General features: G+C 47.7%; 1 protein-coding gene across 1 annotated transcript; it reads left to right on the forward strand.

Moving 5' to 3' along the window:
- Window positions 1-8,354: 8,354 nt before the first annotated feature.
- Window positions 8,355-15,566, forward strand: DPRX (divergent-paired related homeobox). The gene is made up of 3 exons (XM_035725307.1): window positions 8,355-8,384; window positions 13,809-13,963; window positions 14,794-15,566. The coding sequence occupies exons 1-3, from the start codon at window positions 8,357-8,359 to the stop codon at window positions 15,145-15,147; spliced, it is 537 nt and encodes a 178-aa protein (XP_035581200.1). The 5' UTR covers window positions 8,355-8,356; the 3' UTR covers window positions 15,148-15,566.
- Window positions 15,567-26,994: the final 11,428 nt, after the last annotated feature.

The raw sequence follows: 26,994 nt of genomic DNA on the forward strand, positions 1-26,994 counted from the left end.
GGTAGTCGTCATCGTTCTCACGATCCATGCCAGTCAAGTAACTCATTTCTCTGCCTGCTGGTTAATCAGCACGGAAAGCCCAAAGTAACCAGGCAGGAACCCTTCCTGGTTCCCGGCAGAAGGGTCACCCTTCTGAAAATGAAGACACCTCACCCAACAGAGCCTGAGGTTGGAGGACAGGAAGCACAAATTCTTCAAGTGAGACCTTAGAAATGAGAGTGATGAAAGCCAATTCTATTTTCACCCCTTGAGAGCTAGAGTTGTGTATTCCAGCTATGAGGAACGCAGCACCTTACACTGAGCCTTGTCAGTTCAATGCACAGAGCACCCCACCCCCACAAGATGTCATCCCTGAGCCGGCACCTGAGCCAAGCCTTTCACAGGCCACTCCGCCATGGCAGCTGGTTCTGTAGAATGCACTCCATGACGTGAACGGTGGATTCAGTCACACATGTACCGATGCACCCTCTGCAGCACAAAATGAATCCCTCGGCGTGAGCTGGTGTTTTGTCAGATCCCACATCGGGGCTCAAGACGCAAGCAGTGGTCTGAGGAAGGGGACGACCATACACCTGCTGGGTAGAGCGTCATCTCCACCCGGTTGTCGAGGGCCTTCTCTGCAGTGAATGCCCCCTGGAGGGCATGAACAGGAGACACAAAGTTCTACACGCTCTGTGTGCTTTCTCACAGGTCACTGACCTGCCTTGTCCACAGACCGCTCTGACTCCCATCTTTCAGCCATCTTCCTTTCCCTGACCAATAAGCGGGGCAATTTTCCACGTCCCGGAAGTCCATATATAACCTGATTTCAGGCCAGGTCTCCCTCCCTACAGAGTGGGAAGCCAAGGGTGCTACTGCTCACAGCTCTGGCCGCTCGGAGAATTCCCTATGGAATCCCCTCTGTGAGCCGGGCTGCAGGTCTCCCCTCCCTCAGCTGCTCCTAGGAAAACCCGGTGGGTTTTAAGAAAACCCCGTGAGGCCACGGTGTGTGCTGAGAAAGAGGCACCAATGTAACTGCCTTAGAAACCCCGGGATCCGTTGCCAATTTTTCATGTGACTAACCTGTGCCCTCGGCACCTTCTCCACTCAGTTGCTCAATGCACCTCTTCCGCGGCGCAAGCAACAGCGGCCGCACCGATCCGGTTTGGACCCAGTCGTCGGGGGGGGGGGGGGCGGGGGAGGGGGGAGAGTCTAACCGCACCCAAATCATGATGGGCATTTCTGGCCTCGTTCAGAGGCGCAGGATCGATCAGGACTCAGCATTCCAGGAGCGGCGTCTCCAACAGTGAGGAGTTGCGTCGTGGAAGGCACGGCCTTGCTCCAGAATCTAGAATCCCTGGTAAGGGCTCTGTAACCGACGCTTGCCAGAGGCGCCCGCCTGGGAGTGTCCTCACGACCACAGACACCACCGGACATGGCTGGAGATGCTGGAGCACAGAAGCAGCAAGGAGCTCGTGCCACCAGCCTGGACACAGTGCAGGGTCTGTCCCAAACCAGCAGGCTTCGCGTCACCCTAGAAATGAACTGGCGGAGACTTTCCAAATGGGACCATCTTAAGGGGTCCTTTGGTACCAATTATTTGAGGAAGCGTAGGATCCAGTATATGCATCAGGATATATCCTTCTCCCCAACCCTCGATTCTCTCCTGTGAGGAGCGTCCTTGATAAGCACAGAATACTGCCCTGACGCCACACTCCGTCCTGGGCATGCTCCATCGCTTCATCCTGCTCTGTTCTCCCCGGCACTCATCACTTTGTAAAACTATGAATTTCCGAACATTTATTAACTTATCAACAGAGTGCCCCACCAGGAAGTAGAAAGCCGCCATGAGGACAAGGACTCTGATCCTTCCTGTCTCCCCAGATACTTGCGTCCGGAGCTCATTAATTACTGAAGAGCACATGGACGAGTTAACTGCTTGCTTGAATCAGCTCAGAACATTCCGGTCCTTTCGTTGCATTCGCCCTTAAAATAGGACGCAGTCTCCTTAAACCGTAAACTGACGTGGGTTTGTCTGTGTGTTCTGGATCTCTGGTGTCTTCAATAGTGACAGGTATCATCAGCCAGTTAATATCTGTTGAATTCAGTGGGAAACAAAAGAGATCCTGATTTCATAGATATTACATTCCGGTAAACAAGACAGGCAATGAAGAGATATAAAATATCATGCCAAGAAATGATAAATGTGCTAAAGAAAAATAAGGCAGGGCAGAGGGATGAAGACTGATGGATGCTGTTAAGATAGGATGCTTCCCTGAGCATTTACTTGGTTTGGTTTGGAGATGGAGGGGGACCTGTTGTCATTTTTATTTTGAGGAAGTGATAGAGATTTGGATGAAGTTGAGAGAAGCCATGTGACTGTCCGGTAGAACATTCTAGTCTTCAGTCTATAGAAAGAGGTAATCAAGATGAGGCTAGAGAACCTCACTAAGGAAGTCCAGTGGATGGTTGAATCTAAGGCAGAGTTTCTCAGCCTTGTTACTACTGACACTTGGGGACATGATTCTTCCCTGTGGGGGGGTGTATTGTGCATTGTGGGATGTTTAGCATCATCCTTGGCTTCTAACCCACTAGATGGCAGTCGAATCCTCCCCTCCCTGGGTGTCACAACCAGACATGTCTCCAGACATCACCGAAGGTCTACCCAAGGACAAGATTTACCAAGAGCCATTGGTCTAGGCAGCAGATCTAATGGCATGTTTCAGATTCGTGGGCTCTGTTTAAGGATGAAGGATGAACAATACTCAGACTTCAGCACTGAAGAGCAGTGAGTACATATCCCACCCACCAACGGGATGTGGACGGATAAATACCCTCCACTCAGTTTGGAGGGAAAACCAAATCTTGGGGAACTTTAGAACAAGAGTGTGAAAGATTAGTCAGAGAAGAGGGTTGAAAATACCAGTGGGGGTAGTTGAAGTTCAGGCGCGGGGAAATGGTTTACCGGGAAAGGTGGGCAGGGGATTGCCTCAGATTATAAAAGATCTGAGAGCCATGATAAGATTAGAGACAAGCCAGGCACTGATAAGAGCTTAATCCCATTGATTTGGGGGAGTAGTGGCCAGCCTCCTTTCCTGGGACCGGTCCTTAAGGTAGGCAATGAGTGTTAGCTAGGGGGACTCCTGGGTGGCACAGTCGGTTACGTGTCTCCCTTCCGCTCAGGTCATGATCCCAGGGTCCTGGGGTCGAGTCCTGCATCGGGCTCCTTGCTCCGTGGGAAGCCTGCTTCTCCCTCTGCTGCTCCCCTTGCTTGTGCGCTCTCTCACAAATAAAATCTTTAAATTAATTAAATTAAATAAATTAAAAAACAAAAATGAGTGCTAGCTAGAGAGTGATGCGGTCACAGGGCGTCCCAAGTACTCTGTGGCACACCTCGATTCCCCAGGCTCCAAGGTGAATTCCTGGACACCAGCTTAATCCTTCTAAAGATTAAGCAATTTCCAGTCCTACCGGGGCTCTAGAAGCATTTGAGGATTGCATGCAAATCTTTATGCTCAGGTCCCACCTGCAGAGATTTGGGTTTACTGACCCTGGGGTGGAGCCCCTAAAACTCCGCAGAAGATGACAATATACAGCCATAGGTGAAAACGCCACTAACTCAATTTCATTAATGTCTTCCTGTCTCCCCCTGAAGCTGCAGACTTATCCTTGAGGGGGTGCCTTTTCAGACTCAGGTGGAATTTCTGAAACCATTTAATTTAAAAAATTTAGGCCCTTTGCTCCTCCCGTTCGGCAGGCCACCAAGTCTTCTTGTGTGGTACCAGCAGCCGTCTCTGAGATGTGTGACTTTCGCACAATGGTGAAGGTCAGAGCGAATGGATTTGACCATATTGGGCGTCTGGCCACCAGCTCTGCTTTTAACTCTGGCAGGGTGGATACTGTCACCATCAATGACCCCTTCATTGACCTCAACCACATGGGCTACACAATATGCAATATGATTCCACCCATGGCCCGCTCAATGGCACAATCAAGGCTTGTCATCAATGAAAAGCCCATCTCCATCTTTCAGGATCAAGAGCATCATATGGGGTGAATCTGGTGCCAAACAAATTGTGGAGTCTGCCAGAGTCCTCACTGCCCTGGAGGAGGCTGGGGCTCACTTGAAGTGTGGAGCCAAGAGGGTCATCCTCTCTGCCCCATCTGCTGATGCCCCATGTTTGTGATGGTCATGAACCATGAGAAGTAGGAAAACCCCCTGAAGATTGTCAGCAATGCCTCCTGCATCACCAACAATTTGGCCCCCCCCCAGGCCAAGGTCACCCATGACAACTCTGGCATCACGGAGGGACTCATGGCCACAGACTGTGCCATCACTCCCACCCAGGAGACCGTGGGGGGCCCCTCTAGGAAGCTGTGGTGCATAATGAGCAAAGGGCTTCCCAGAATATCCTCCCTGCTTCTGCCAGCACTGCCAAGACTGTTGGCAGGGTCACCCCTGAGCTGAATGCGAAGCTCGTTCATGGCCAGCTGTCGTGGGTCCTGGATCTGACCTGCCGTCTGAAGAAAGCTGTTCAACGTGAAGACATCCAGAAAGTGGTGGAGTCAGCATCGGCGAGCCCCCTCAGGGGCATTCTGGGTTACACAGAGGACCAGCTTGTCTCCTGCGTCTTTAAAAGGGACACCCACTCCTCCACCTCTGCTGTGGGGTCTGGCACCTGTTAAGCTCATTCATTTCCTGGTACGACAACGAATTTGAGTATAGTGTGGCCTCCAAGGCGTCAGAGCCCCAGACCACTGGCCCTAGCAAGAGCTCAAAAGGAAGACAGAGGCCCTCGGCTGCTGGGAAGTCCTTGCCCCAGTTCAATCCCCCAACACACAGAGAATCTCCATCCTTCACAGTCCATCCCAGACACCCTGGAGCGGGGGAGGGGCGTAGGGTTTGCCACCTTGTCACTGCCATCAATAAAGTACCCGTAAATAAATCACATATGACATTAAAATACAAGTGAAATTTTTAAAAATATAAAATACAATAAATAAAATATTAAATTCAAGATAAAATAAAACAAATAAACAGAATATAAAATATGAAGTGAAATAAATAAATAAATAAATGCAGGGAAACCTCTGAAAAGAGGAGTGAGCTACTTCAAGAAAGGCTTGGAATATAAAGATTATCTTCCTTTTGAGTTTATCTTTTTTTTACTTATCTCTACAGCCAACGTGGGGCTCAAATTCACCACCCTGAGATCAAGAGCTGCATGCTCTTCTGACTGAGCCAGTCAGGTGCCCCTTTCCTTTAAAAAATAAAAGCAAGTTTTCTGTAGCATTTGGGTTCTCCTGAGGCCAACCTAGAACAGTTGCTCCTTTCCCAAGAGAGGGAGGAAATTGTCTCCAAAGACAGAAACAAGCAAGCTATGGGTTTAGCCCCTTTGATTGGACTGATGGTAGCCACTTGAGGGAAAGCAAGCTTTTGCACCTCCGGTAACTGGACTTTATGTGACACTTTTTTTTTTTTTTAAAGATTTTTTTTATTTATTTGACAGAGAATGAGAGATAGAGAGCACAAGAGGGAAGAGGGTCAGAGGGAGAAGCAGACTCCCTGCTGAGCAGGGAGCCCGATGTGGGACTCGATCCCGGGACTCCAGGATCATGACCTGAGCCGAAGGCAGTCGCTTAACCAACTGAGCCACCCAGGCGCCCCGTGACACTTTTTTTTTTAAGCTTTATTTATTTAAGTAATCTCTACACCTGACTTGGGGCTCAAACTCACGACCCCGAGATCGAGCCGCACACTCCTCCAACTGAGCCAGCCAGGCACCCCTATGTGACAATTTCTTAGTGGCTTTTTTTTTTTTATTGAGGTGAACTGCACTTAAGTAAAATTAACCATTTTATTTTAAAGATTTTATTTATTTGAAAGAGAGCACGAGGTGGAGGGGGGAAGGCAGAGGAAGAGGGACAAGCAAACTCCCCTCTGAGCAGGGAGCCCGACTCGGGGCTCGATCCCAGGACCCGGGGATCCTGACCTGAGCCGAAGGCGGACATTTAATTGACTAAGCCACCCAGGTGCCTCCAAGTTAACCGTTTTAAAGTTCACAATTAGCAGCATTTAGTGCAACCACCTGTACCTAGTTTCAAAATGCTTTCACGACCCCAAAATAATCCCTGTGCTCATTAAGCAGTTCCTGCCCATTCCCTCTGGCCCCAGCCCATCCATCAACAGATGAATAAAGAAACAAATTATGGCAGATCCATGCAATGGAGTATAATTCAGCCACAAAAGGAAATGAAGGATCCCCCTTGAAAACAGTATGCTCAGTGAAAGCTGGGACACAAGAGGTCACATGGCGTATGATCCCATTTATGCGAAATACCCTCAATACGTAAATCCAGAAAAACAAAGCAGAATGGTGGCTCTTTTAAAATTGGTTTGAGGGCACCTGGGTGGCTCAGTAGAGGTTGAGCGTCTGCCTTCGGCTCAGGTCATGGTCCCAGGGTCCTGGGATTGAGCCCCGCGTCGGGCTCCCTGCTCAGCGGGAAGCCTGCTTCTCCCTCTCCCACTCCCCCTGCTTGTGTTCCCACTCTCTCTGTGTCTCTCTCTCTCAGATAAATAAAATCTTCAGAAAAATAAATAAATAAAATAAAACCAGTTTGACACTACCAGAAGATGAAAAATTATGGCTTATAAACTATGGCTCGGTGTGTCTCATTCACCACTAAAGACGTATTCACTGCCTCTCAGATACATTATTTGCTAATCTGGTTAACAGGAGATGAGGCTGATTATCTGATGATAATGATGATGATTATTTCTCATTGTCTGGTCATCATATCTCATCATGCCATTTTTTTTTTTTTTTTTTGAGAGGACAGGTCAATTGGTTGGATGCTTTCTGGTCCAAAACACAAAACCCAAGACACAAGGGAGGCAGAAATCTAGTTATAAGAAGTAGGCTTACTAGAAACGCTATTTCTTTTTTTTTTATTAATATATTTGTATCAGGGGTACAGGTCTGTGATTCATCAGTCTTACACAGTTCACAGCGAGAAGCACTACTTCTAACGCATCGTTAGCCCCTTTATTTTAGCATGTTTCTTTCTATGCAATTATCCATGTTAAATCACTGTTCTTTGCTTACTTGTGGGTCCCCTCGGCTCCCCCAACTCGATTTAGGGGCAATAGCACCTCACTGGCTAAAGCAGGGTAACCAGAGCAAGATGGCCTGGGAAAATACCACCTCTGCCACTTACTGGTTATGGGACACTGGCCAAGTCAATTAAATTTCTTTTTTTATCAGTTTCCTCATCTGTAAAATGAGATTAAGTGGATTAAATAAATTCGAACATGTAGGTGCTTAGAACAATGTCAGGCATATCCTAACCACTCCGCATGCTACCAGAGTGACTCTGTTATTGACAGCCACCTAACCAGTCCCCATCATCGAGCACCATCACCTGGGAGCTCTTCAGGTAACATAATCCTCAGGCCCCAGCAACCTGTGTTTCAGCAAGGGCTCCGGGTGATCCTGAGCTCCCTCCTGCACAGACGCACTGATCTGAGGCACGGCGATGCTCCTCGGTCCCTATGGTGCACTCAAATCACCTGGGCTCTTGGGAAAGGCGGACTCAGACTTGGCAGCTCTGCAAAATCGGCCTTTGTTTCCGGTTTCATTGAGATGTGCTCTAACCCGTGTATAAGTTTCGAAAAGTTGCAACGTGACTCCTTAGCCATGGACAGTAGCTAAGCCCTCCATCCTGCCACATACTTACCATTTCTTTTTTTGTGGTGGGAACATTTAAGATCTACTCATTCAGCAACTATCAAGTCTATAATACAGCATTTTTAGCTCTAGTCACCATGCGGTACTTTAGATTACCAGAACTTGGGCGCCTGGGTGGCTCAGTTGGTTAAGCGACTCCCTTAACCTTTTAAGGTCATGCCTTCGGCTCAGGTCATGATCCTGGAGTCCCGGGATCGAGTACCGCATCGGGCTCCCTGCTCAGCGGGGAGTCTGCTTCTCCCTCTGACCCTCACCCCTCTCATTCTCTCTCTCTCTGTCATTCTCTCTCTCTCAAAAATAAATAAAATTAAAAAAAATAATTACCAGAACTTGTTCATCTTATAACGGGAAGTTCGCACCCTTTGACCAATAGGCGAAGATTCTGCATTGAGCAAGTTCCCAGGTGACGATGACGCTCCTGGGTGTGGACTTCACATCAAATAGCAGACAACCAGGGGCTTGAGGACCCAGGGATCAGATTAATGGATTGGCGGGGGGGGGGGGGGGGGGGGGGAGGCGGAGGGGTGGGACTGGGGTGTGGCTGGCTGCCGAGGAATATATTTAAGTCTCCATGCCACCTTTGCCAGCTCTTGACACAGGACCAGAGCATGGGGATCCAGCTAGATGGGATGGCAGGCACAGGGGACCTTCCTAAAGGTAAGCCGAGGGATGGGAACTGAAGGACATTATGTGAAGGCGTGGAGAGCAGCTGACTCGGGTAGTAGAGACGAGGCTGTCCTCCAAGGGCAAACCCAGTAGAGGGAAACCCAATTCTGTCTTTGAATTGCAAATCTTCCCCTTGTTAGCTGTCTCACATTTCCGCTGATCCTTCGGAAATGGGGCCTCTGATCCCTACTGGGATGATTAAGTCAAAGAATGGAGGCTTAACCGAGCAGTCTGGTTAAGATTTCTGGAAATCTCCTCATTTCATCAAGCATTTACTTGATTCCCCGGGCTTGTGCTAAACCACTTTCAGGCACAACCAACCATTAAAATCTTTTAAAGTGGTTACAACCAGGGGCGCCTGGCTGGCTCAGTCGGTGGTGCAGCGTATATGACTCTTGATCTCAGGGTCGTGAGTTCCAGCCCCACATTGGTGTAGAGATTACTTACAAATAAAATATTTTTAAAGATTTTATTTATTTATTTGACAGAGAGATAGCGAGAGCAGGAACACAAGCAGGGGGAGTGGGAGAGGGAGAAGCAGGCTTCCCGCGGAGCAGGGAGCCCGATGTGGGGCTCGATCCCAGGACTCTGGGATCATGACCCGAGCCGAAGGCAGACACTTAACGACTGAGCCACCCAGGCGCCCACAAATAAAATATTTTTTAAAATAATAAAGCGGTTACAGACGAAAGTCTCAATTTTACAGAGAACGTTGAGGGAGATGATATGCTTGCGCCAAAGCCACACACAGCAGGTAAACAGAAACGCTAGGACTCTCTGTCATAAACACTGGAGCCCAATGCAATAAACCGCACTAGTAAGTATGTGTTGGCCACTGGTTCTCGAGAGACGGAGCAGAGCACAGCCTCAAAGCCATCACTTAGTCTCCCGATGCCTCAGTTTACACATCTGTACCAACCACATGGGGAACGATGAGAATTGAGTCAGTTAATATTCACAAAGCACTTAGAAAAGTGCCTGGTATGCAGTGAGGCTTTGGATTTGTTTGTTTTTGAGGAATGAAATAATGGACATACAACATTGTGTTGTACAATGCACTGATTTGATATGTTTATACATTTGATATGATGACCACCACCTCTTAGGAACACCTCTATCACAACACATAATTACCCTTTTCTTTTTGTGGTGAGAACATTTCAGATCTAGTCACTTAGCAATTTTGCAGTTTATACTAGAGTACTGTTGACTGTAATCACTGTACTGGGCATTTGATCTCCAGGACTTACTTATCTATTAGTTGCAAGTTTGTACCCTATAAGAGGGTCTCCCCAACCCACCCACCACCCCCTGTGCCTGGGAACCACCATTCTGTTTCTACAAGGTCAGCTTTTTTAGATCCCACGTATAAGTGGTACCATACAGTATTTGTCTTTCTGATTTATTTCACTTAACATAATGCCCTCAAGATCCATCCGTGTTGTTGCAAACGGCGGGATTTCCTTCTTTCTCTTGGATGAAGACTCCATTCCACTGATGAATGTATATAAATATTTATATTCATATACCTTCTGTATCCATGTAGCTGTCAACAGGTTGTTTCCATGTCTTGGCCATTGTGAATAAGGCTGCAGTGAACCCAGGGGTGCAGACTTCTTTTTGACATAGCGTTTGTTTCCCTCAGATATATTCGCAGAAGTGCAACAGCTAGATCATATGGCAGTTCTATTTTTATTTTTTTGAGGAACCTCCTACCTTTTTCTCAGATTCACAAGTCTGGTTTCACTCACGAGACCACAGCTAAGATAATTTTGCTAGTTCTACCTATTACAAAGATCTTCTTCCCAGTTGGAATCACTCCCTTAAGGAAACTTTGAATAAAATTTCTTAATTATGAGGTAGTCAAATGTATCCTTTTCTCTTTCATGGTTTGCTCATGTTGTGTCTAATTTCGAAATCCTTCCCTAGTCAGAGGTCATAAAGATAAGTATCCAAAAAAATGTCCTTGAACGGTTTTAAGCTGTGACTTTCTCACTCAGGTCCCTGGGGTCTTATGTCCTCTTGGTTAATTTCATCCTTAGATATCTTGGAGTTTTGGGTTGCTTTTGTGAATGTCGTTTTTTCTTCTTCACTTTTATTTCAAGTTGAACATGGCTTGTACAGAGAAATGTTGTAGGTGTTTTAACTAGCAAAATTGCTTAACTCTTCAATGGTTCTAAAAGCCCGCCTGTTGATTCTGATGGATTTTTTAGTAAATAATCATATTACCTACAAAGATCCCTTTTATCTCTTCCCTTCTGATCTTAATACATTTTTCCTTTCCTTCTAGTGGAACTACATTACACTGTCAGGGTGCTTATAAATATCTCTTTCATGCTCCTGACGCTAAAAAGAAATGCAGATGTTTTTTCCATTAGGTATATAATGTTTGCCAGAGGGATTTGGTATATAACTTTCAAAGTGTAGCAAGATATTTTACTCCTTGATTTGTTAAGATTTTCTTTTCCAGGTTAAAAAAAAACCCAACTCTATTGATGTGTAATTTATAATAGAGTCTACCCATTTTAATTGTACAATTCAGTAAGTTTTGACAAATGTGTATGCCTATGAATCACCATCCCAGTGGAAACACAGAACATCTCCATCACCCTAAAACGGTCCACATCCCAATGTGGCCATCATTCCCCACCCCTATCCCAACCATAACACAACACGACACCTCCACCACTAGCCCCAAGCACTATCTGATCTGCTTTCTTGCCCCTACAGATTAGTACTCTTGCCTGCCTAGGATTGCATGTAAAATCAACATATAGAGTATAGGCTCTTTTGTACCTGCCTTCTTTGGCTCAGCATGTTTTGGGGATACATTTGTGTTGTATGTAGCAGTAGCTTCTTTTTAATAGGTGAGTGCTATTCTATTATAGGAATAAAACACAATTTGGCTAGCCATTACTTGCTGATGAATATGGGATTTTTCCCCCCCAAATTTTGGGCTACTATGAATAAACTAGTAGGAAATTCATATACTATAAGCCTTTTATGGATTTTTTTTTACTTCTCTTACATAACTAGGTGTATATCTAGGAGTAGAATTGTGAGGTCATAGGATTATTTGTATATTCTGGACACAAATTTGTCTGATACACGTGTTATGAGTATTTTCTTCCATTATGTGCTCTCCATTTCCTTAAGGCGGTCTGTTGAAGAACAAACGTTTTATTTTTGATAAACCCAATTCATCCATTTTTACTTTTATGCTTTGTGTTCTTGACAGCTTTGCCTGACCCAAAGTTTTCTCTGAAGATTTCTCCCAGAAGTTTTAGAGTTAGACTTTATATTTGTGTCTGAAATCTTCCTGGAATTCATTTTTGCATATGGCTTAAGATGAGGGTGAGGTTCATTTTTTTTTTCCCATATGGATATCCAGTTGATCCAACACCATTTGATTTCTTCTTTGTCGCATGTTTGATTCAGAAATGTGTTTAATCTCCAGACACCGGGGGAGAGATGTTATTTTGTTACATATTTCTATCTTAACTCCACTATTTTCAGAGAACATATTTTGGATGACTTAAATCATTTAAAATGTCCTGAGACTTGATTTGCGGCACAGCATACACTCTCTCCGGATGAATGAACCATATGCACTGGAAAGAATACAACTTCTGCCATTGCTGGATATAGTGTCCTATAAATATAAATAATCAAGCTGGCTCCTAAGATTTTCATAAAATTTCCCTTATCTCAGGGATCACAGCCCTGCACATCTGAAAATAGTTTCCTACGTTTGTCCAATTTTGCTTTTTAAAATCATAAATAGGTGGTGAATCTTCACAGAAAAAAAATTTTGCATCGATCATGATAATTATATTATTTTTATGCCTTCATGTATTAACATGGTGAATTTTCTGATACTTTTCTTTCTGATACTAAATATCCTTTCCCTTCTGAGATAAAACTTACTTGCTCTTGATATATTTACTTTAAAACAATGTTGGGTTCAATTCACATAGTTTAAGGACTTTTGAAACTATGTTCCTAAGTGAAATTGGCCTATATTCATCTTTTCCTTTTTCCTGTTCTTTATTTCTTTATCTTTCCTTATTGTCCTTAACTGGTAGGGAGTCAAGGCCACATTGACCTGAGAAAATCAGGTGGATGACTTTGAAAAGGATGAGAGGAAACAGGATTAGATGGGTATATGCATCATCTTGATTGTGGAGATGACTTCTTGAGTGTGTCAATATACACATAAAATGTACTGAGATTGCATACTTTAAATATGGAGTTTATGATATGTCAGTTCAGGGTCTCATGTGGTTGCCAACAAGCCGTCAGCAAGGAATGCAGTCAGCTAAGGCTGAACTGAGCCTGGACGATCGATCCACTTCCAAGATGGCTCATTCACAACGTTGTTGGCTAGGGGCGTCGGTTCCTCACTGACTTTAGACCTCCGGTCCTTGCCAAGAGGGCCTTGCCGCAGGGATGGTCAATCAATATGGTTTCCCCTGAAGCAAGTGATCCAAAAGAGGGAAAGTGTCCAAGACAGAAGGCACAGATACTTTTATAAGCTCAGAAGCAACATCCCATGGCATTTTCTGTACTCTTATAGGATACCCAGACCAAGTCGGGTACCATGTTGGATGGAAGTGCTCCTCCCCTATGCAATAATATTCATCTCTTTATTGTTCCTCAGGGATTCTGCACTTCCCTTCCTGCAGATAAGCACATGGCTCACTCCCTCACCTCCTCCAGAAAGACCTTCACTCATAGGTCATTAAAACTAAAACCCCCTTACACAAATTCCTTATGCCCTGCCCCTAATTTTTTTCTCTATAAGAGTACTTAGCACTACATAATGTACTGTACTTTAACACTTTTGGTTTGTGTATATGTAGGTCCTCACTAAATGATATCCATGACAGCAACGATTTATTACTATTAATGCACTATTTTTGGAGCAGTTTTAGCTTCACAGCAAAACTGAGCATAAGGTACAGAGATTTCCCTTATACCCCTCTCCCCACCACACACAGACACACACACACACACACACACACACACACACAGAATCTAAGAGTGGACACACAAGGGGTCCTTATTTAAATAACCCTTTCCTGTGGCACTTGGCTAGTTTAGTCGGCAGACCATGCGACTCTTGATCTCAGGGTTTTAAGTTCAAGCCCCAGGTTGGATATAGAGAATACTTAAAAATCTTTTAAATACCTTAAATAAATAAATACATAACCCTTTTCTATGCTGAATAGATGGAGGAGCAACAAAATAAGGCTTAGGAAACCTGGCAGGAAAGTCATCCAGGCCATGCCTAAGTATCTCGGTATCTTCATCACTTGACAGCCAAGCTTGACCTCTGTGGAGAGGGAGGGGAGTTCTGGTTTTTGATGATGGAACTCTCTTAGCACCTCATCCGTGCCCTTCTCTCCTTCCCAGGAAAGGATCAGAAACATTCACAAAGGAAACGAACCATGTTCACTGAGAAACAACTGGCAGATTTAGAATTCTTGTTCAGCAAGAACCCATACCCCGCTCCCAGCCTTCAGAAAGAAATGGCCTCGAAACTGGAGATACATCCCACCGTACTGCAGGTTGGAAAATCAAAGCCCCACCCTGCCATGCCACCTCCCCAGAAGACAATTCCTGAAGCTTCATACCACTCCAGTCCCCAAGACTCCAAAGACCCAGACTCCTACCCTAAAACCCTCTCCCTGACCCCCGAGAGCAAGGATCAGCAAACTTTTCCTGTAAAGGGCCAGGCAGTAAATATTTTAGGATTTGTGGGCCATATGGTCTCCGCCAAAAATTATTCAACTCTGCAGGCATCAACCATATGCAGAGAAATGGGTGTACCTGCTACATCCCTATAAAATTTTATGGACACACATTTGAAGTTCATATAACTTTCACCTGTCCCAAATATTCTTATTGTGGGTTTTATTTCTTCCCCTCAACCATTTAAAAATGTAAAACCTGTCCTTTGGGGCACCTGGCTGGCTCCGTCAGAAGAGCACATGACTCTTGATCTCAGGGTCATGAGTTCGAGCCCCACTGGAGAGGTGTGGATGTTACTTTAATAAATAAAAACCTTGTGGGGGGAAAAACAACCAAAAAACCTGTTCTTAGTTCATGGGCCATACGAAATTACAGTTGCAGATCCGACCTGGCCATGAGCCTAAGTGTGCTGACATCAGTCTCTCCTGCTCTGGGGGTTCTGATCCCTGCCTCACTCTGTCCCCATCACCCCTCATTTCCACTCCCTCCTGGGCGTAGGCTGGGAGAGTGTCCAGCAAAAGGATCTAAGTGGCAGAAAAGTGGAGCTAACTGTTCTCACCGAGCAGTAGCCACGGTATCAGGTAAAATGAAAACATCTGGAGCCTCATTTGCATTCATCAACCCACTGTTCCTCTTGCCTCCTTAGGTTTGGTTCAAGAACCACAGAGCAAAAGTCAAGAAAGCCAAACAACAGCAATTAGCTGGGGCGGAAGTCAAGGCCCGCTCTTCCAAGAGACACACGGATGCCGCTCCAGGAGCCCCCGATGGTGCCTACCCTGCTTCCCTAGTTTATACAGATCACCCCATACCTTCCTTCCAACTCAGCATATGCTCCAATTTTAAGGCTCTCTCAGACCATCCTTCTGGCCACAAAATAGTCCATTTCGGCTGCTGCCGAGATCCTAACATCTACTCCCTATGTCCCATTACGGAATCCCAAATTCTTTCCACAAGCTTCACTGCTAATTCTTTGGGTTCTTCATCTCCACAAAGAACTTAGTGAGCAAAGCCAGACACAAAAGGTCACCTACTGTAACGATTCTCAGTGATTCCAGACAAGAGACAGAGTCAGGATCTACGCAACATGGAGGCATTTCAGAAACGGGCTTCGTGAAAAAAAAAAAAGACCCACAAGTGCCCGTGGGGTGGAACTGAGTGGCAAGAGTCGCTCAACAAAGTATTGCGATGGGGATGTTTCATGTTGTAATTCAGATGGCAGGAACCTGCATGTATAAATTCATCCAAAGACACAACTGTAATATTGTATAACATACACCACAATAAAAAAATCATGTGACAGGACGGAAGCATCAGCTAATGCCACTGGCAGTAACCATTTTGCAATATATAAATGTATCAAATCAACACATCATACACCTTACACTTATATCTCAGTAAAGCTGGAGACAACTTTTAAATTATATCTCAATAAATATATACAATGAGACTACTAAGGACAGTTTGGGTTTTTTTTTTTCCTCCTTCATCTTGATTTGTTTTCTTCACCATTGTTCAGCTAAAAAGACTTAGTCAATGTCCGTAAGTGGGCAGTTGGCTTATTTTTCTACTTTCTAGTTTTTCTTTTTTTTTTTTTTCTGGTCACTTCCCCAGGCATCATTTTATGTCCTGATCACCCAAATACCTCCATTCCCCTAATCCTCCAATTTCTTTTTTTTTCATCTTCTCTTTTTTTTTTAAGATTTTTTTTTTGTCAGAAGAAAATACAGTGTGTGCTCCCCTCCTGGGGCAGATGTGGCTTTAGGAGGATTACAGTCTTCCCCCCCTCATTGTCTTCCCGCCAGAGACAACCATTCCAGCATGCATTGTCATGTGCCTCATCCCAGGGTGTGTGTGCTTCCACAGTGTGCTCTCCTAAGCCCTCTATGGCACTCCCCCCTACCCCAGAAGGAACGGCTGCTTTGGATTTTTTGCCCGATCAGAAATTCCACATGACTGAAACATTCTGCAGGAACCCTTCCATGTGGCTTCCATCACTTACATGTTATAAATGAAGTCCATGCATATTGTGGACAGTACAGGGTTAACATAAGGACTCCTGGTCTAACACAGCGGTTCCCAACCAGGGGTGGGGTGACATCTGGCAGGAGACATTTTGGGTTGTCCCACGAGGAAGGAGCGGCACCCTCTGGCATGTATCCAAAAGGATGCTGAGCATCTCACAACTCACAGGTCGGTCCCCCCACCACAAACAGTTACCCCGCCCAAAGTGTCCATAGTGCCAGGCTGAGAAGCTCAGGGACAGCCTGACAGACTGGCTATGAAAGTGGACAGGAGCCAGAACAGAGCTGAGAAGAGAACTCTGACTCATAACCTCTGTAGCCATCAGCCCACAAGGGCCCCAAACCACCAGGACCAGGTCAATGACAGAGAGGTTTCCTAATGTTTGCCACTACCCTCACTTTCACCATAGGACCGACCAGAAAAAGCCAAATAGGTCCCTCTCACCAATCACATAGGGTACCCATAATTAATTAGATAATTGGGGTGTTAAATAATTCTGCCACTCCTCCCACAATCAGCAGAGAGATACTTCTACTTGTGGGACATTTCTCATTAACACAAATAATGATAGCTGATGGAGAAGTAGAATCCATACAGAACTACCGGTTAAAAACTTAATTCTTGGGCGCCCGGGTGGCTCAGTTGGTTAAGCGACTGCCTTCGGCTCAGGTCATGGTCCCAGGGTCCTGGGATCGCCCCGCGTCGGGCTCCCTGCTCCGCGGGAAGCCTGCTTCTCCCTCTCCCGCTCCCCCTGCTTGTGTTCCCTCTCTCACTGTCTCTCTCTGTCAAATAAATAAATAAAATCTTAAAAAAAAAACTTAATTCTTCCTTTTTTTTTTTAAGATTTATTTGGGAGAGAGAAAGCAAGTGCCCAAGCCGGGGAGAGAGGCAGAGGGAGAGGGAGAAATAGGCTCCCCACTGAGCAGGAAGCCCGTGGGGCTCAATCCCAGGACCCTGAGATCATGACCTGAGCCAAAGGCAGTCACTCAACTGAGCCACCCAGGCGCCCCCAAAACTTAATTCTTTCTTGGTCAGAATAAAGAACTCTACATCCTTGTTTATTCCAATGATGAAAAATGAGTTCAATTATTCTTTTTCGGGTTTTTTTTTTTCAGTTTCATTTGGAACCCACAGATTTTTATGTTCTTTTTTTTAAGATTTTATTTATTTTTTTTTAAGATTTATTTATTATTTATTTTGAGAGAGTGAGAATGAGAGAGTACATGAGAGGGGGGAGGGTCAGAGGGAGAAGCAGACTCCCTGCTGAGCAGGGAGCCCGATGCGGGACTCGATCCTGGGACTCCAGGATCATGACCTGAGCCGAAGACAGTCGCTTAACCAACTGAGCCACCCAGGCGCCCAAGATTTTATTTATTTATTGGACAGAGAGAGACAGCGAGAGCAGGAACACAAGCAGGGGGAGTGGGAGAGGGAGAAGCAGGCTTCCTGCTGAGCAGGGAGCCCGATGTGGGACTCGATCCCAGGACCCTGGGATCATGACCTGAGCCGAAGGCAGACGCTTAACGACTGAGCCACCCAGGCGCCCAGATTTTTATATGTTCTTCGAGCGCAGGTAGCCACTGATTGCCTGGGACCTCACTCCAGAGGGCAAGCTGACCATGAGCAGGAGCTCCCTTCCGCGTTCCGCCCTACCCCAGTTCGTAGAACAGAGCCTGCCACCAAGCAGGTTTTCGAAATGTTTTTGAAAGAAAAACAGGAGGAGAGGGAGATTGGTGGAGGCAATGAGTGGCTTTTTAGTGCCTTCAGATAAGAGTCCTTTCTTATAACTGAGCCCCTCCCACCACCTGCCAGCCCGGCAGGGCCCAAAGCTGCTGATGGGATAAGGAACACCTGAGGAGTTTTCAAAGCCCAGACTGCAGGAATGGAAGAAGTGCCGTCCCCAGAAGTGGGCGCTATTTAAACGACGGTCCAAAGTCAAGAGACACACCCACGCCCGAAGGGTCCAGAGAGATGCACCTCTTGAGAAGAATCAGAGACATCCCCAGAGGAAGTCCCTATGGTGAGCTAGAGGGGAGGGCTGGAGCCCACCAGGTGGGTGCAAGGCTAGGACCCCTGGGGTCGGGGGGCTCAGTGCCAGAAGCTTCTCGAAGCCCCAAGGCTGGGAACACTTGGAGACCCGACGCTGGGCTTTGCATCCTGCCTTCTAGCCCCTGGTAAATGATGAGTGGAGGAGACCGTCTCCACTGTGGGGATTTGCTTACCCTGCTGTAGGCGTTTGCATAAACTGTGTGCTCAGATGTTCTCTCCATCAGCCCAGATGGAGCCACTGTTCATCTCCACTCACTGCGTGCTTTGCCTGTGGCTGAACTTGCAAAAAACCGAACCACAACATGGGAACTCATGTGTGTCTGTGTGTGTGTGGCTTCTTTCACTCACCATCTCACTGGTGAGACTCATTCATGTTAAAGTGAGGACAGTAAAAAGAACCCTTGGTAGGGACGCCTGGGTGGCTCAGTCAGTAGAGAATGTTACTCTTGATCTCAGGGTGATGAGTTCGAACCCCACGCTGGGTGTACAGTTTACTTAAAAAAAAATTAGGGGCGCCCGGGTGGCTCAGTCGTTAAGCGTCTGCCTTCGGCTCAGGTCATGGTCCCAGGGTCCTGGGATCGAGCCCCGCATCGGGCTCCGTGCTCCGCGGGAAGCCTGCTTCTCCCTCTCCCGCTCCCCCTGCTTGTGTTCCCGCTCTCGCCGTGTCTCTGTCTGTCAAATAAATAAAATCTTTAAAAAAATAAAAATAGAAACAGCCCTTGGTAAACCTAATGCCAGATGATTTTCAGATTTCCCTGATGGTCCCCAAAGCAACTTCTTAAAGCTAGTGTGGGTTTTTGGTTTTGTTTTTTGTTTTGGTGCAAAAAGGTGGTTTTATCAAAGCACAGGGACAGGACCCGTGGGCAGAAAGTGCTCCCAAAGCTGGTTGTTTAAATCAATATGCAAGTAATGTGTGTCAGGGCTTAAATGCATGGAAACAGATTCAATCGTTCCTTCCACAATTCCTAGATTGCTTCTGCTTGTAAGAACTTTTCCTCGTCACTTATCACTAATAGTAATAATTGATGAGGCCGTAGAATTCACACAGGAAATAGAATGTCACAAAGTAAGTTTTCAAGGAATATTCTAGAAAGGAAGGAAAGAATGGTTTCCTAGCATCCTCAGAATGAGAGCCTTTCTTTTGCATCAAATCCTGCTCCATCCCTTTCTACCACCTTCTAATGCAGTCTTCCCAAAACTGCCTGATGATGAGAATCACCTGGAGAGCTTCTGAAACCAGATTCCGGGACGTCTCACCTGCAGGGGGGCTCCGGGTGTGTGTTACATATGTGAGTGCACAGACACACACTAACAGGTACTGGGAACTCTCAGAAGCTCTCGTTAAGATACAGGCCACCCATGTTTTCACTTAGCTTCACAGGTATACCAAGCTCTGTCCAGGTTTTTCCTATTGCCCCAAATTCTCTTCTCACGGACCGTCCCTTCCTCTCTGCCCTTTCGGTAGAAATGGTGACGCCTAAGGGAGCTTCCTTACCATTCTATGTGCACTGTCTCTCCATTTCCAGACCCATCCTCACCTCCCTGATCGCTCGCACCTGCTGATGAAGGCTAGTTGGAAGGCAGGCAGGCAGGGACATGGGGCCCCACCCTAAGAGGAAACCACCCTTGAAAGGATTTTGCACCACCTCATGAGCCCTCCACCCTTTCCCATGTGTTAGATAGATGACAAAAATCTGATTGGATGACAGGCGCAGGGAGGGTTAATCAGATTAAAACAGCCGGTCAACATGCCCATAAAAACCCCTAGACTGAGAACCTCTAGTGGTAACCCCTCTGGGTCCACTCCGTCTTCACGAGGTTTGTACAATTGCTTTGCTGCCCACCGCTCTGGTTGTCTGGTCTACCTCTTCATTCTTTGAAGTGGCGTGACCAAGAAAATCCTGTAACAATTGCCGTGTTTGAACCGGGTTTATCGGGTAGTCTGGAGAGAGGGGGAAGTTCACAGAGCAAGTCGTCAGGGTGACCAGGACTGGGGAGGATTAAGGATGGAAAAAAGTCTGGCTAGGTGTGGGCCGTGAACCGGGGGCTGGCGGACTCGGGCCCGGGTACCGGAGGCTCCCAGCAGGCCAGTGGTCTCATGACAAGAGCAGTGCCTGTATCTGAGTCCAGCACCCCTCACGCAGGGCTTAAGCCCTCTTTACCCAACTTTCTCAGCTGATAAATGGGAATCATGATCCTCACTGGCAGGACCGACTTGGAACAGCTTACTCTGGGCTGACAACAGAAGGACGGTGTGGATCTCAATGAGAAGCACCTATTAACACCCCCACACCAAGAGGAACTAAAGCTCAGGAAGGTGACCTTGATCCAAGGACAAGGAACTGGCGGGTGCTGGATTCCTCGGGCTCTGTCCGTGCTGCCCCTTAAAGGAGTCACAAGGGGCGTCTGCCTTCAGCCCAGGTCGTGATCTCAGGGTCCCGGGGTTCTGGGATCGAGCCCCACGTCGGGCTCCCTGCTCCGCGGGAAGCCTGCTTCTCCCTCTCCACTCCCCCTGCTTGTGTTCCCTCTCTTGCTGTCTGTCAAATAAATAAAATCTTTTTTTTTAAGATTTTATTTATTTATTTGGGAGAGAATGAGAGAGAGAGAGCACGAGAGGGAAGAGGGTCAGAGGGAGAAGCAGACTCCCCGCTGAGCAGGGAGCCCGATGCGGGACTCGATCCCGGGACTCCAGGATCATGACCTGAGCCGAAGGCAGTCACTTAACCAACTGAGCCACCCAGGCGCCCCAAAATCTTAAAAAGCCAACAGCCCGTCTGTCCCATAGGCCACTCGCATGCCATCCAGTCCTCAAGGACACCTGCCCCGTCCGAAGGCCATCACGGCGGTTCTGTGGCTCCGGGCGCAACCCCAGCAGGAAAGCCCTCCCATCCTTCCAGTGAGTCTGAGCTGCTCGGGCTTCCGTTCTCCCCTCTGTTGCCCGCACCCACCCTCAGCTGGGGCTCCAACTCTTAACCAGTCAGATGGTAAGTATTTTAAGCTTTCTCTGCCGTGTGCGATCTGTCCGATATTCTTGTCCCCTTCTTCACCCTCCTCAGCCCCCAGTCTGTCCCCACCCTGCCCTCATCACCACCTCCACCCTTCCCTTAACCCTCACCCAGACCCCACCCTCAACTCCACGCCTACCTCACCCCCACCCCTGCCCTCACACTCCCAGTTCACCCTCCTCTAAACCTCTACAAAATGCAAAAACCGGTCTTCACTCACTGGCCACACAACAGGCCAAGAAGAAACAAGAAAATTTGCCAGCCTTTGGTCTAGAACCTGGGTGACCCGCTGTTCCCAGTTTGCGCCTAAGAGGTTTTCCAAATGCAGCCCTTTTCTGTGCTAAAACCAAGAGGCGCCGCCCCCCCGCCCCAGCAAATTAGGATGCGTTAGTTATCCTATCTAGAAGGGTTGAGGACACTTACCTCCTGATAGGGCGTCTATCAAAGTATAAATGAGATTGGGAAGGAATCATTATCTCTCATTTCTTACGGTCCTTCCTCATCTTGTTATGTTAACTTCTCTGCCTCAACTTCCTAATCAGAAACTGGGAACAGAAACGGTGGCTGGCTTATAAATCTGTTCCAGGAGTTTTAAGTGCAGCGACGTGGGAAGGACGGTGTCTAGATATGGCTGGCTCACACTCTTCTCCTCCCACTAGAATTGGAGGCAGACAGGCTGCATGGTTTGGGCAAGGCTCCACCCTACTGCGGGGCACCCAGAGCAAAGACAAGGGCTAGAGCTGAAGTGAACAGGGTTTGGTTGGACAATGCACACTGTGCACATCCTAGGTTCTAGGGTCTCCTGGTCTCTGGCCCCGGGAGGAAGGGAGGGCTGATGGTGGATCTGGCGTGGCGACTCAGTTTCCCTGGTCTGTTTCCCTCCTTCCTAGGACAGCGAGGGCACAGCCCAGCCAACAGCCATGGTTCACCTAAGACCAGCTAAGGAGTTACGTCTGCATGCCTAGCCAACCCCCAACTTAAGAACTGTCGGTATTTTCCCCAGCTTTAAGGAGGTCCAACTGACAAATTTTAAATCGTGTGTACTTAAGGTGTATAGCATGATGGTTTGATATCTGTACACACTGAAATGATCACAGTGGGGAGCCTGGGTGGCTCAGCAGGCTAAGCGTCTTGGTTTCAGCTCAGGTCATGATCTCAGGGTTGTGAGATCAAGCCCCGCCCCTGTCTAGGGTTCTCTCTCTCCCTCTGCCCCATAAAAAAAGGAATGACCGGGAGCACCTGGGTGGCTCAAATGGTTGGGTGTCTGCCTTCGGCTCAGGTCATGGTCCCGGGGTCCTGGATCGAGCCCCACATCAGGCTCCTGCCTCAGCGGGAAGCCTGCTTCTCCCTCTCCCTCTGCCTCTCCCCCTGCTCATGTACTCTCTCTCTCTGTCTCCAATGAATAAATAAAATCTTAAAAAAGAAATGACCACCACTGTCAAACTAATTAACCCATCCACCACCTCACATAGTTTCCATGTGGATGTACTCTCTTTGCCCAGAACTCATTCATCTTACAGTTAGAAGAAGTCTGTATCCTTTGACCAACATCCCCCATTTCCCACTCCACTCTGCAACCACCATTCTACTGGCTGGTTCTAGGAGTTGGACATTTCCAGACTCCACATATAAGTGAGGTCTTACAGTAGGTCTTTCTCTGTCTGGTTTGTCTCACTTAGCGTAATGCCATCCAGGTTTATCCACGTTTTCACAAGTGGCGGGATTTCCTTCTTTCTCAAGACTGAATATTTAAAGAAATCTTTAGGGGCACCTGAGTGGCTCAGTTGGTTAAGCGTCTGCCTTCGGCTCAGGTCATCCCCCATCCACTCAAATTCTCTCTCTCTCCCTCTCTCAAATAAAATCTTTTAAAAAGATAAGAAAAAGAAATCTTTAAAACTCATCCTGCACAATCATGTAAGTAAGGTCTGCAGAGACAAGGTCCTCCAGGTTTTTATTCCGATAAAAACAGGTGTCCAGAAACACCACCAGAAAAACGTAGAGGGCTCTGTCAATCCCATTCCATTAATCTCAGAGGCACGACCTATCTACCCAGACCCACCCAATTTCCCTAACCACAGAGCCCCTTGGGGAAAGAGCTGTGGTGTTCTAGCCTTCCAACACGACGCCAGCCTCACCAGGACACCCCGGGGACCCAGCGGGCCTCTGCACCACCCCGAGGCTCATACCTCCTCCATGCCTTCCTTCTGGAACTTGAGTAACAGCTGGAGTTGGACACTAGGCCCCTAGCTGGATCCAGAGGAAGAGGTGGAGCTGCTCTGCGATTCTTGGGGAAGGCAGCTTCTGTCCTGGGAAACATGGGCGCTGCCCCGAGGACCCTTTCCATACTCACTCACCCTGACTCACATGTTCTCTCTCCTCCCCAGATTTGGTCTAAGAACAAAAGAGCCAGAGCAAGAACATCAGCGGCAGCAAAGCCAGGAGGACCGGGCCAGAGCACAGAAGGTGGACAGACATGCTAACTGCAGTCTCTGCTGTCTGTCCCTACACCCCCGAGGTCCGCGCGCCTTGTCCTCAAAGCAGGGCCCTCGGCCGGTCCTGCGTCTCCACGCCGACGTCCGCAGGGCCGGGGTCCCCAGGCCGTCAGCACCCCTGACAGACCTCTGACGCCAGCCTCCTCAACAGCCCGCTCACCTGCCCGGCTCCACAGCGCCCGCCTGCACCTGCGTCCGGGGGAGGCCGGTTTCTTGCCAGGCTCATCATGTGCGTGCGCGCGTGTCCTGGCGGTGCGTCAAGTCCCCAGCGCTGCTCCCGCCCATCCCCACCCCCACCCACGCCCCTGGCCCCGTGTCCGTGGGGCCGTCTCCACGCGCCGCCCCGACCGTCTCCTCGTGCGTTTCCCCGCCCCCAGATGTCCGGTCGCCAGCCAAGGGGGGCGCTTTTCCGGTGCAGGCCTGCTCTGCCACCCCCCCGTCCCACCGACGCCACCTCCCCTGCGACCCCAGGGACACCTCCCCTGCGACCCCAGGGACACCTCCCCTGCGACCCCAGGGACAGGTGGCAGTCGTGATGCAAACATGCTCAGCAGCTGCACGTGTCTCCCCACACACACCCCCTGGACGCCCCTCACCGTCCCTCGCCTTGTCCGCGCGTGTCTCCTCCGCCACCCCTGTCTGCCAGCCCCTCAGTCTCCTGACCCCCCCACTCCCCTGACACCCTCAAGGCCAGTCCCCTGCCTGACACACACCAACTCCGGGCCTCTCTCTGGCCCCTGGAACCTAGAGCTTGTTGAGAGGTCGGAGCTCGTGCAGTTGGCATGGCGCTCAATTTGATTTCTTCTGCTCGTCTGTTCCGACCTCGGAATTGGGTTCTTCTGCGGTGTCTTCCGGCTTCTACACCAGGATGGGTATCTTTGCCCACACGCACCTCCCTCAGGCCCTCTCCAAACCCCACTAGTGGACTGGGTCCCCATGCACCGCTGCCTTGATGGCCCCCACTCAGAGCTCTGCACCCTGCAGCCCTGCACCCAACCAGGAATTCCGGCACCATCAGGCGCACGAGACCCCATGAAGCAGTGGGGTCAGAGCTCCAACCAGGACTAGCCCAGACACAAGGTTCCCCTCGCCTCCAGGACCCCTCTCGCCAAGAAGGTCACCTGAGTGAGGTAAGTGAACTATGGTGGAATATTTCTTGTGTTGTCTGTAACACCGAGTGGTGCCTGGGGTTAACACTGCACTGTGTTCAGTTAGACACCAGACCCGCTATGGAACCCCAGGTTGTGCTAGGGCATCGCTCAGACACCCGGGGGCATCTCCCTGGGTGGTCTTCTCCCCAGACAAACGCCCTGCTCTCTGCTGACATTCTGGGGGGCTGATTCCATCTCTGTTACTGGTTTTTATGCCCATCCTGTCTCATTTTCCTCCCCACCACAGACAACTCTCCCAATTTCCAAAAACATTTGGAGATTTCCTCCCCTGTCCATTTCCAGGACCCTGGCTACTTGGTTGTGTTTTAAATATGTAATTAATTTGAAAAAGTCCTTCTAGGGGCTCCTGGCTGGCTCAGTGGGTAGACCATGTGACTCTTGATCTTGGGGTTGTAAGTTTGAGTCCCACGTTGGGTGTAGAGATTACTTAAAAGTAAAGTCTTTAAAAAAAAAAAAATCCTTCTAGATTCCTCTCCAGTAGGCTACCCGGGTCCATACTCTACCCTCTAGCCCTGATCAGCCCACACCATTTATGAGCCTTTGATCGTTTTTATCCTTTCTGAAGGACGGACAGACCGGTCCCTTGCTTCTTGGCTTTCAAAATATTTTCATATACATTTTAGAATACTTGAGAATTTCTTACATATTATTCTTTTATGTGATTTTTGGGCAAAACTTCAGCAAGTCCCCACCCACCCACCTCAAGAAAGCCTAGTTAGCATTCCGATCAGAATTGTTCAGAGTTTACAAATGAATTTGGAAGAATCTGCTTCTCATTAGACTTTTCCATTCATGGGCATGTTATATCTCCCTGTATTGTCAAATATTTAATGCCCCCCCCATAAAAGTTTACCACTTTATGCAGAATGACCTTGAAGATTATTTGCAGATTTGTACATAGAGCCTTAAACCTCTTTTTCCCCCTTAATTGTTACTGGTGAATAGATCTCTCTCTCTCTCTTTAAGTAATCTTGGGGTGCCTGGGTGGCAGGGTCAGTTAAGCGTCCAACTCTTGGTTTCAGCTCAGGTCGTGATCTCAGGGTCGTGAGATCGAATCCTGCGTCGGGCTCCGTGCTCAGTGTGGAGTCTGCTTGAGTTTCTCTTCCTCTCCCTTCAAGCCCCTCCCCTCCTCTCTCTTTCTCTCCTTCTCTGAAATAAATAAATCTTAACAAACAAACAAACAAACAAATGTAATCTCTATGCCCCACATGGGGCTTGAATTCACAATCCTGAGATCAAGAGTCCCCTGCTCTACTGACTGAACCAGCCAGGCGCCCCTTCTGAGATGTGATTATGTTATTTTCTTTGGCTAATCTAAAAAAATGACACTCTTTAATTTTGTCCTACTGACTCATAAGCATGTTTTAAATTTTATTGTTACATAGTATATGTTTTATAAAGTCAAATTTTTATCATCTTTGATAAGTATGCATTTTATAAAGACTCCTTTTTCCTCTCATTTTGTGGATGTAGTTTCTGAAATGCTACCTCCCTACACCCCCTGCCCCATTCTGTCAGTCCAGTAAAGGACAGTTTCTTCACTAAATTCTGATTCGCGGGGAAGGGTTTCTATATCCTCTGATGATTTTGTTTAATTCTATTTGTTCTGCGGGACCCTAATGCTTTCCCTCTGCTGCTTTTTCCCCCTCCCAGATTTAATCTCTGAAGAACTGGTCTTCCTTCCATTGGACCCTGCTTCTCCCCCAGATGCGCTGAATCCTGAGAAAACCATCTGGATGCACGCTGATGTATAAGTCCCTTCCTGTACTCCAGGTACTGAACAGCTGGGGCACTTTGCATTTTCACAATTAGGGTGGACCTTTTCTTTTATCTCCTCTGTGCATTTTTTTTCTGGACCAAAGGCTCAGAAGGGAACGTTTGGGGATTCAGATGTGTTCTTTTTTCTTCTTCTTACCTGTAATCTGAAGTTTGGCCATTCTCTGCCTTCTAACTAACCTGAGAACATGATTTTTTTTTTCCTTTTCTGGATCTATCTCCAGCATATTAAAACTGCATTGGAGACATGCAAATGTTGTCCAGGTATTATCGGCATCCCATAACTTGCTCATTGAAATAGCAAGGGAAACACTGAGGAAAAAAAGCTATT

Source organism: Zalophus californianus, chromosome 17 (assembly GCF_009762305.2).
Source record: "Zalophus californianus isolate mZalCal1 chromosome 17, mZalCal1.pri.v2, whole genome shotgun sequence".
NCBI lineage: Eukaryota > Metazoa > Chordata > Mammalia > Carnivora > Otariidae > Zalophus > Zalophus californianus.

Excerpts from the sequence above, each read along its gene's own strand:
- DPRX (XM_035725307.1), top strand. The coding sequence starts at position 8,357 with ATGGCAGGCACAGGGGACCTTCCTAAAG. Across the intron at positions 8,385-13,808 it reads CACAGGGGACCTTCCTAAAG|GAAAGGATCAGAAACATTCA; the intron begins GTAAGCCGAGGG and ends TCTCCTTCCCAG. Across the intron at positions 13,964-14,793 it reads TACATCCCACCGTACTGCAG|GTTTGGTTCAAGAACCACAG; the intron begins GTTGGAAAATCA and ends TTGCCTCCTTAG.